This window comes from Macrotis lagotis, chromosome 1 (genome assembly GCF_037893015.1).
Source record: "Macrotis lagotis isolate mMagLag1 chromosome 1, bilby.v1.9.chrom.fasta, whole genome shotgun sequence".
Classification (NCBI taxonomy): Eukaryota; Metazoa; Chordata; class Mammalia; order Peramelemorphia; family Peramelidae; genus Macrotis; species Macrotis lagotis.
This window is the reverse complement of record NC_133658.1, coordinates 842,644,109-842,655,016: the sequence shown is the minus strand read 5'-3', so window position 1 is coordinate 842,655,016 and position 10,908 is coordinate 842,644,109. Positions and strand designations below refer to the sequence as shown.

The 10,908-nt window shown below is 37.7% G+C and overlaps 2 protein-coding genes across 2 annotated transcripts in view; both read right to left on the bottom strand.

Moving 5' to 3' along the window:
* LOC141507915 (olfactory receptor 56B1-like) lies at positions 1–975 on the bottom strand. Its single transcript, XM_074216062.1, has one exon. The coding sequence runs from the start codon at positions 973–975 to the stop codon at positions 1–3; it is 975 nt and encodes a 324-aa protein (XP_074072163.1).
* A 5,662-nt stretch (positions 976–6,637) lies between these two features.
* LOC141507911 (olfactory receptor 56B1-like) overlaps positions 6,638–10,908 on the bottom strand; it is a 9,904-nt gene continuing 5,633 nt past the window's right edge. Inside the window, exons 3-4 of the mRNA XM_074216049.1 lie at positions 10,112–10,908; positions 6,638–6,710 (exon numbers count right to left, since the gene is read on the bottom strand). The exon at positions 10,112–10,908 is cut by the window's right edge and continues 3 nt beyond it. Coding sequence (XP_074072150.1) covers positions 6,638–6,710; positions 10,112–10,908 — 870 coding nt within the window. The remainder of the gene's footprint in view (positions 6,711–10,111) is intronic.

Genomic DNA, 10,908 nt, shown 5'->3' with positions numbered 1-10,908 from the left:
TCACCTGATTTGGACACATTTGCTGTTTTTAACTGGCAGAAATAACTTCTGGAAGCCCAACCTGAGGTCTTGGGTCCTAAAAGCATACACTAGAGGGTTGAGGGCTGGGGGGATGATGTTGTGCAACACATTGAAGAGCACTGGGATCAGGGGATATTTTCTCTCTGCCAGGTGGGTGACAAAAATTACAACAATGACAGTATAGAAGAAGAAGATAAGGATGAGGTGGGAACTGCAGGTGCTGAGGGCTTTGGATGCAGCTTCTGCAGAATTCAACTTCAGCACCGACCAGAAAATCAAGGAATAGGAAAGGATGATCATAGTTAAATCACCTCCCATTATCAACAGGGCCAGAATCAGCTGGCAAATGCTGTTGGGTCTCCTGTCATCACAGGCCAAGCTGGTGACTCCCAAGTTGGAGCACAGGCAGTGTTCAATCTCATTTGAGGAGCAGTAATCTCTCTGAGCAGCCAGCAAAGGAACTGGGATAACAGCCAGTCCATTTCTGAGCACCATGTATACACTGATTTTGAAGACAAAAGTGTCTGTGACAATAGTGGAATAATGGAGGGGTTGGCAAATAGCCACATATCTGTCAATAGCCATGCATAGGAAGATCCCTGACTCCATGCTTAGAACGGCATGTATGGCATACATCTGACCAAAGCACTCAGGGAGGCCGATGGTCTTGGCATCAAACCAGAAGATGGCTAATATCTTGGGCATGATGGTAGTGGCCAGACCTATGTCCACTATAGATAGAATACTTAGGAATTGGTACATGGGCTGGTGCAATTTGGGTTCCTTCCAGATGGTGATGAAGATAAGCAGATTGGCACTGATGGCTGCGAAGTAGAGCAATGCCAAGGGTAGAGATAACCAATGTTGCCAACTATGTATTCCTGGGAGTCCCATAAGGATGAATTCTGTGACCTGGAAATGGGAGCCATTGATGAATCTTGCAGATAGCGTCATCTTTCTCTAAGAAGAAAATTTTTCCAGAATCACTTTTCTAAAACATGTTTCCAACCATTCATTCTCTTATTCTACCATTCATAAAAAGTTCTGATTTGTAAATGCTGTGGTATTTCAAAATACATTCACAGAATTTTACCAATAGAATCCCTATTCTTTAATGCCTTGAATTCTAAGAAATAGTTGAATTTCTGTGATGCAGACTACAAGGATCCAGGCTGTGGAGTCTACTCATTGCAGTGGCTAATAGAAGACAAAATTGGTGCAGGACTTTTTCTTTGTTGAAATGGTTCTTTATCTGGTACTATCAGTCATGTTCATTATTTCCACATATCTTGTTCTCTATTCTACAGATAACATAACTTCCTTGTGGACACATTTAAGTACAAAAGCATACACATTGACACAAAATGTGAAACAACCACAGAACACATGACCCTCAAGGTCCTTCTCTGCTATTTTAAAAATGTTTCTCTCAGGCAATTTCACTATTTCAAGATAATTAACTTTAAGTAATACCTATACTTCCATTCATTTTAAAATAGAAGTTATGATCCCAAGATTCTTTCTGGATTTATCTATGAATTGTTTTTGTCACAGAATTGGAATCGGAATCCTTGGGGCTAATGACAACTGTAGCTTTTTCATTTCTATCCCTTGCCTCTAATAAGAACAAGAATGAACAAGAGGCAAGGATTAGTCTTTTCCAGGATTTTTTCCTACTTTCCCTTCTCCACTGTGACCTATTCTAGTTGTCTTCCGTATAAAAGGTACATACACTCACTCAACCATGCCCTCTTCCTGATTCACATTGGACTATACTGTTATCTTAGTCATTCACGCTAGTCAGAATCTGAAACTGTCCAACCTACTTTTGAATATGGTTCTGTGAAAACTTGTTGCAAGTGAGAACATAAGAGATCCCACCCCACCCCATGTCCTGCCCCTATCACCCACAGTGCCACTCTTGTTCTCAATGGATTTTCTCCTTTTCGTTGGTTCCCTATAGTAGTAGATCAGAGGGCACAGAGTACCATGCCATAAGTCAGGGTCTCCAAATTCCTAATTACATGATGCCCTGCTACAGTGAGAGGTTCTTAAAAATCTTCATTCATGCTTTCTTAATTCATGCCGTTAAGATCATTTTGCCTTAGCCAAAAAGTTACTTTTAGCAAGTAGAATTCCTTGATATTCTCTTATATACTCAAATGTTTCTAGATCATCTAGTTCATATTTTTCCTTTACTACCATTACCCCCACAGCCACATGAAATTAATCTATGTATTTGTTTCACTAATCCTTCCTCAAATAGTTGGAGTGTAAACTCCTTGATAACATTAATGGGGTCATAAATTATTTTCTTAGTGTTGCAAAATGGAGTTGGATGACATCATGCATTAAAGTACTGAATTTGGAGTCTGGAAGACTGAGTTCAAATATGTCCTCAGATACTTACAAGTTGAGTGAATTTAGTCAAGTCACTTAAGCTCTCTTAGTTTCAGTTTCCTCAGTTGTAAAATGGAAATGATCAAAAACGACCTACCTCTGAGGGTGACAGAGACGAACAAATGAGATAATGTATAGAAAAAAAATTACATAGTATTTTAAGCTAATATTTTCCAAACCTAAGACCAACTAAGACATGGTAGAAACTTAAGATAATTTTTTATTTAATTGCATCAAATTAATGATGATCCCATCTAATGATGGCTCAGTAGTACCATCAATGTGTAATAGAAATCATTCCATGTGATTGCATGTTCTTGTAGATAGTATATTATATAGAGGCTAGCAAACAAAAGAATATAGTCTTAGTTTTCAAAAATCAAAACATGATGCATGCTCATCTTATGGTCTTCAACCTTGCTTTTGCTGATCTGGAGTTCCAAGAGCTGTTCTGGGGGTAGCATGTTAGGTAAACAGTGGTGAATTGAATTCATTTATATATAATTTGGAAATAAATGAAATGTACCAATTCCTTTTTCATTTCTTTTCATTTCCTTTTTAAATTTACTCATTCTTTTTATTATAGCCCCAAATTGGAAACTACACGGGTGCCCTCCTAATGGTCGATAGTTAAAACCTTATTGTCTATATAGATAATGGAATACTGTTGCTCATAAGAAATAATAAAATAGAGTTACAAAAGTAATTGGGAGCTCTAACAACTGAGGCTGATAGAAACAAAGAGGACAAATGACATTTTGCAGACAAACGTCTTTGAGAGACTAGAACTCTTGTCTATGCAGTGATAAAACAGGGATTGGGAAGAGTGAAGGTGAAAGGTACTACTAATCTATTGGCAGAAAAGTGATGGAGTTTAAAGGAAGAATGAGGGGTGGATAGGTGGTGCAGTGAATAGAGCACTGGCCTTGGAGTCAGGAGTACCTGGGTTCAAATCTGAGCTCAGACACTTAATAATTACCTACCCCTGTGGCCTTGGGCAAGCCACTTAACCCCATTGCCTTGAAAAATCTAAAAAAAAAAATAAAGGAAGGATGATTCAGATAAATTTGGATTGACTGATGCGAATCATTGTAATTAATTGACTCTGCCCATTTATTATAAGAGTCTTATAGTTTTATTGTTTTTTGGTGGTGCAGAAAGATTCCTTGGAAAAATCAAGCAATTAGATTAAAATAACAGTAAGATTCTACAATTCTGTAATGGCACCATTCTTCAGACATGGGTACTTGCTCCACTGAGTCAAAGAAACAATTCTGACATTTTTAGAACTTTTTCTTAATCATGGGGAAGCTTTTTATTCTTGGATACAGGATCAAAATACTGCCTTTCCTCATCTAGGTAAAATAATGCACACACATACAGTCTTAGTATATGTTTTGTGATTATTTCAGCTATATGTGTCGGGCACTGTTAAATGTCTGCTGCTTGACCTACAGAGAATTCTTTTGTTCAGGTGTTAGCTTTAGTGCCATCAACCCCTTACTAAGGTTCCTCTCTCTAACAGTTGGATCCCTCTCATCTTTGGCACATTTCATGGTTAATTTTCGATAAAAGACTAAGAGTTTTAACAGTGCCACCATGATCAGATCAGATCTTAGGCACTCACAGAAGAAATTTGTGGAGACAAGACTGTGGTACTCACCATAACCAATGACAGAGAAGTGGGAGACTATATTTATTTATCAGTCCTGTAGGAGTTATTTCAAGGAACTGAGTTAAACTCTGAGTTAACAATAAGCAGAGGCTCACAGGGAAGAAATGGTATTTTATAAACCAGGTAAAGCATTTTAAGGGACTGAGGGATGGATAGAGACTATTTGAGGCAATTGGTTAATGGGAGGAAGGACTGTTTTCCCAGATGTAAAGCGAAGTAATCCCAGAAGAACCATTGAATCAGGGCCAATGATTTTAATGTTTGATTGTGCAGTACAGAATGCTTTCATCTATTCAGTCTGAGTGCCAATGCAATTTTTGGGGGGAGCCCTGTTTAAATTCAAGAGGATAATTTGCTCCTTGTAAAAAACATGTGAGATCTTTTCCAAACACTAAACTTCTTAGTGTGAAAGCAGATTCTTTCTATTCCAATCAAGCCTACATAAAATGATTTTTTCAGATTACAGGTGAGATCTATTTAGTCATCTCTATCCTCTCTCCATCCTGGATCTTATATCTCAACTTGCCTAGGTTGGCAAGTGAATGTTCTAAAGACACCCCTAATCTCAATGTGTTTAAAAGTCAAAGAAAACTGATATACTCTGAAAGTTGGAGCATATAATCTTTTTTATTGTTTTCTTTTGAATCATGAATTACGTGGAATTATATTTGTAATGGCTTCACATGTATAATTGAATTTAGAGTGTTTGCCTACTCAAAAAGGGAGGAGGAGGAGGAGTGGGAGAAAGGGAGAGAATTTGGAATGCAAAATGATTCTTAAACATTGTTTCACGTGTCACTTGGAACTATTTAATGAACTACAAAAGTTAAAACAAAACAAGAAAGCAACTCAATAAAACTTTCAAACAAGTACACTAAAAAAGCAGAATTCATCATCTCTCCCACAACACACACACACACACACACACACACACATAGACACACACACATACAAATTCACACTCATATAAGAACTCAAACATTTATTCCCTCCAGTCTCCTTAACTTTCCTATTACAACTTCAATTCTAAATTCCTGCACTTGAAGCCTTGATGTTGTCTTTTGAGTTTCATTCTAATACACCCCTTCCCAAACTCCTAACCCTTTCCTTATATTGTGAAAGCTTATTTATTTTACCTCTGCAACATCTGTCTTGATGCCCCTTTCTCTCTTATCTGACACCTCCACTAATTTGGTTATGTACCTCAGCAACTAATACCTGGATTATTATTATTATTATTATTATTATTATTATTATTATTACTGTTTTAGGTTTTTGCAAGGCAAATGGGATTAAGTAGCTTGCCCAAGGCCACACAGCTAGGTAATTATTAAATGTCTGAGACTGGATTTGAACCCAGGTACTCCTGACTCCAGGGCTGGTGCTCTATCCACTGTGCCACCTAGCCACCATGATTATTATTTTTCTTTGCAAGGCAATGGGGTTAAGTGACTTGCCCAAGGTTGCACTCTAGGTAATCATTAAATGTGTGAGGTCAGATTTGAACTCTGCTCCTCCTGATTCCAGGGCCAGAGCTCTATCCACTGTGCCACCAAGCCTTCCTTTAATTTCTGGATTATTACAATAGCCTATTGATCATTCTCCTTACATCAAGTCACCCCTAATCCAGTTCAGCTACCACTTAGCTATTAGTGATCATACTAAGGAAAAGATCTAAGTCAATGCACCATTATTCAACTACAGTAGCCTTATATTATTTCTAGGATCTACTCTAAATTCCTCTGACTTTGAAGTGTTTCATAATCTGGTCTCTTTTTTTTAACTTTACTTTTTTCTCATGATTTATTCCTTTCATTGACCTATACTATCTATTGACATCAATTTCCTTACTGGGAAATAATGATTATAAATAGTGATAATTATAATAATTTACCTAGGACTTTAAAGTTTGCAATCTGCTATCAGTATGTTATTTTTATTTGATCCGCACAACCCTGCAAAATAGATGCTGTTCAACATCTACATTTTGTAGTTCTAGAAACTGAGACAAAAGAGGATTAATTGACCTGTGCAGGGCTGCACAGTGTCTAAATCCAGATCTTCCTGACTCCAGTCCTTTGTTTCTAGCACTGTATCACTTTTTTTTTTGTTAAGGGATTATCTCTCTCTCTCTCTCTCTCTTTTTTTTTTTTTGCCTCTCTATGGATTACAGCATTGAACTCAGCGCAGTGATGCCTAGTTAGAGTTCAATAAATGTTTACTTGACTTTTGAAGCTTATTTTTCATTTTGCTAGTTCTTTTGATGTTCAAGGGAGATAATATGCTTATGCACAGCCACTCTTGGTTTGGAACCCTGGGAAAATATGCTTAAAAACATTCTACTGACTTGGCGGGGGAGAAGAGATACCAAGGATGAATATGATTGTTAGCCTCTCCTGTGACTAAGTTGTGAGGCATGGAAGAGACCTTCCTTTAATTGTCATTTAGAAAGACCCTGGGAGATATCAAGGCAAAGACAATATAGGTCAAGTCAGATGGGATGAAGTCCGTGAACTGAGAATGAGACAGGGGGCTGAGATTTCACACCAGGCGAGGATCATCATATTTGCTGCTGCTGAGGGTTTTAAATGCAGTCTTCTTATTTTTGTTGTTTCTAAAATAAAGAATACAGTTTTCTTGTATGTGAATAAGAAAGTCTTTATGTATGTATATACACATCCATATGCATGTACATAAATTGTATATCTGTTGATGAGTTTATGTGTCAATATATGCGATATATATGTTACTATACATATATTTTTATTCATACATATACATACACACAGCAAACATTTATTGCGTGTCTAATGTGATCATCTCTAGTATGGGGGTGGGAAGAAATTAGAAGAATAAGGTTTACATAATAATTTTATTGTTCATTTGAAAGTAATAATAAGTCATACATAGTATATTTGCTGTTTTGTGTACAATAATATTTGTATTTTGCCACATTATGAAAATTCTTTTTTATTGAATAAATAAAAAATAAACAAAACAGGAGTCCTTTTAGGTTACATATAGTTGGGAAAGAAATTTGAAGCTCAAAAGGTTGAGGGATGAGTCACTTAATGAATTGTGCATCTTTTTTGTTCTTATTCACATCCTAACAGGTATGAAACGGCAGAAATCTAGCACTAAAATGTCCTAGATATGTACAATGGGAGTTTAAAATTGCTGTGGACTTCGTTTGATGTCCTATTTGCAAACAAAGTTTTAGTCTGCAGGCTATTTGCTTTTTTTTGTTGTATTCAGGATTATTGACTAACTTCTGAATATTCTTTCTTCCTCATTTTCCCCCTATTCCAGTATCTTTTGAGGAAAATCCATGTGTTATCCTCAGTGTGTGAGTGTACACCAAGGTTCTCTCCAGGTTTCTCTTTCTCTAATGTCTGGTTTTTTTTTGTCTCTGCCTCTTTTCTCTCTCCCTGTTTTCTCAGGTCCACAAGTAGAAAAGCAATTTTCATTTTCAGGGAGACAAAGAATGAAAATCAGGGGATAATCAGACATAAGTGAATAACAATGTACTTTGTAAGTCTTATTACTTTATCTTTCCCCTCTTTTAGAATTTTTCTTTTCTCTCCAAGGCACTACCATATGTCCATCTAAATATATAATTTTGTTATGTCACTCTTAACTCCTAACATTCCTTCACTCTGCCTATCTAGTCTGTTGCTAAATCTTTACTTTTTAAGTCAGAAGACATTTCTCAATCTTCTATCCTTCCTTATGTTTACACAGACTTTTGACCCCCAGCTACAGGATCTCGTCACTTCTTCCCTACACTTTCATTAGAGTCTCCTAATTCGTTTCTTTGCCTCAAGTACCTCCCTTATACAATCCATCCTCTCTTGACACATGACATAGGTTTATTGTGACCGTGTTACTTTCCTCCCTATGTTCCAGGGATTTTAAAATCAAATATTCCATCTTTATCTCATCCTTTAAACTTTTTATTTTGTATGTTTTATAGTGTTCATAATTCTTAGTATATTAGAGGATTTGCAAATCTGTAAAGTTATTATGTATTGAGGTTCCAAATCTTATTTCTAACGCACTATCAAATCAGCAATTAAAAAAAAAGGTACTTGGGGAGGCTAGGTGGCGTTTTGGATAGAGCACCAGGCCTAGTGTCAGGAGTATCTGAGTTCAAATCTGAACTCAGACACTTAATAATGACCTAGCTATGTGGCCTTGGGCAAACCACTTAAGCCCATTTGCCTTGCAAAAAAAAAAAAAAAAAAAAGACGGACTTGGATTTACAGTATTTCCCCATGTATATGACATGACCTTTTTTTGGAAAAAAAAATGGTTGTAGCAACTTTTCCTTGCATTACCTGCTTTTTCGCGGTTCTCTTTGTGCTCATTGTTTCACATTAATTACTCGCATATTAGGTTATGTTCTGCCCAGAGACAGCTGAGAAAAAGAGTTTCATGCAGTCCTGAATTTAAGTTCAAAGAGATCCACTTTACAAAAGTGATTGGAAATTGTGCTGCTGGATGTCTGTTTGGTCCTCTTTCAACTGAGAATAAGATTCTGAGACTAGAAGAAGAAACCCTACTGAAAATGCTCTTGCTGAAGAAGGCCATGAGAGGCAAGTCAGCCAAATGACCTGAGTTAGAGAGGGAATTGAAGAGATGGACTTGAAGAACAAAGGGCAATTGGAATTCCTGTGTCCACAAAGATGGGTCAGCAGGAGGTAAGAATTGCTGATGAAAAATTAATTTCCAAGGACACAATTGGTGCTTCAGGTTCATGAAATGGAATAGTTTAAGCATGTGTCCATGCACCAGACTTGCCCAAGGAGTGCATACCAGACCAGAGCACAGGCAGGAGAGCAGTCAGAGCCTCTCCTAAGACAGTGATTCATCATCAAACACAGATGAGCATGAGATACTGCATGGGAGTTTTGACAGTGATGAGGAGTTGTATGAATTTTATGATGAATAAAACTTGAATTCAATCACTTTATGGAATACATTTCTTTTTCAAATTTCGGGCCCCCAAATTAAGGTGGATCTCATACATGGGTGTGTCTTATACATGGGGATATATAGTAACTTGTCAAGACCTTGGGAGAAGCATAGCTTATCAGGCCAATTGGGTTTCAGCAAGCTTAGTTTGAATTAACCATTAGTGTAAATGTAAAGCATATCCTTCTAAGACATACATATCCCTTTCTGCACAGGGTGCTCACTCATTGTCATAATTTAAAAGAATGGAAGCAAGGAAGTCAGAAATGAATATTTGTTGTTTTTCAGTCATTTCTGATTCCTTGAAGTTTCACGGCAATGATATTCAAATAGTTTTCCATTCCTCTACTCATTTAAATGATGATGAAACTACAGAAAACAAGGTAAAGTGACTTGCCCAGATTTATGCAACCAGTAAGTGTCTGAGGCTAGATTGGAAAACAGAATATAAATATTCCTATCCACTTTCTATCCACTGATCCACACAGCTGCCCACCAATAAATGTGTGAGATTCCACTTGTGTACAAAGTTCTCCTGTTGACAGTGTTCAGTGACATAGTTTTCTCTTGCCCATTTTATAGATGAGGAAAATGCAGCTCTCACAACTATTGAGAATCTGAGATTAGACTGAAAATGAGAATATACATCTTTTTGACTCTAGGTTCTGCATTCTATCTACTCCTCCACATACCTGCCCACAAATAGATGTATGAAATCCCACTTGTGTACAAAGTCCTCATGCCTACCCTGTTCATTATAACCCAAGGTAGATCATTTGCATTTATCAAAGGCATTCTTGGTAGTCACAAAAGTCATTATCTGTGATAAAATTCTTTAGTCCATCAGAATAGCTCTGATGTATTCTGAAATAATGGAAATAATGAATCATAAGAGCTAGGATACACTCTGATGATATAACAAACACTTGTAGGACATTAAAATTGTTGCTCATGTAGTTTAAAAAATTTTGACTAAGCTCTCCACATGTCTGGAAGAAATGGAGATTGTACACACTCAAAATTTGACCCCAGCAAGCTCACCTGATTTGGACACATTTGCTGTTTTTAACTGGCAGAAATAACTTCTGGAAGCCCAACCTGAGGTCTTGGGTCCTAAAAGCATACACTAGAGGGTTGAGGGCTGGGGGGATGATGTTGTGCAACACATTGAAGAGCACTGGGATCAGGGGATATTTTTTCTCTGCTAGGTGGGTGACAAAAATTACTGCAATGACAGTATAGAAGGAGAAGATGAGGATGAGGTGGCAGCTGCAGGTGCTGAGGGCTTTGGATGCAGCTTCTGCAGAGTTCAATTTCAGCACAGACCAGAAAATCAAGGCATAGGAAAGGATGATCATGGTTAAATCACCTCCCATTATCAACAGGGCCAGAATCATCTGGCAAATGCTGTTGGGTCTCCTGTCATCACAGGCCAAGCTGGTGACTCCCAAGTTGGAGCACAGGCAGTGTTCAATCTCATTTGTGGAGCAGTAATCTCTCTGAGCAGCCAGCAAAGGCACTGGGATAACAGCCAGTCCATTTCTGAGCACCATGAATACACTGATTTTGAAGACAAAAGTGTCTGTGACAATAGTGGGATAGCGGAGGGGATGGCAAATAGCCATACATCTGTCAATAGCCATGCATAGGAAGATCCCTGACTCCATGCCTAGAAAGCCATGTATGGCATAGATCTGAGCAAAGCACTCAGGGAGGCTGATGGTCTTGGCATCAAACCAGAAGATGGCTAATATCTTGGGCATGATGGTAGTGGCCAGACCTATGTCCACTATAGATAGAATACTTAGGAATTGGTACATGGGCTGGTGCAATTTGGG

What these genes read in the sequence shown, in the direction of transcription:
- LOC141507915 (XM_074216062.1), bottom strand. Translation starts at nt 975, where the DNA reads ATGACGCTATCTGCAAGATTCATCAATGGCTCCCATTTCCAGGTCACA.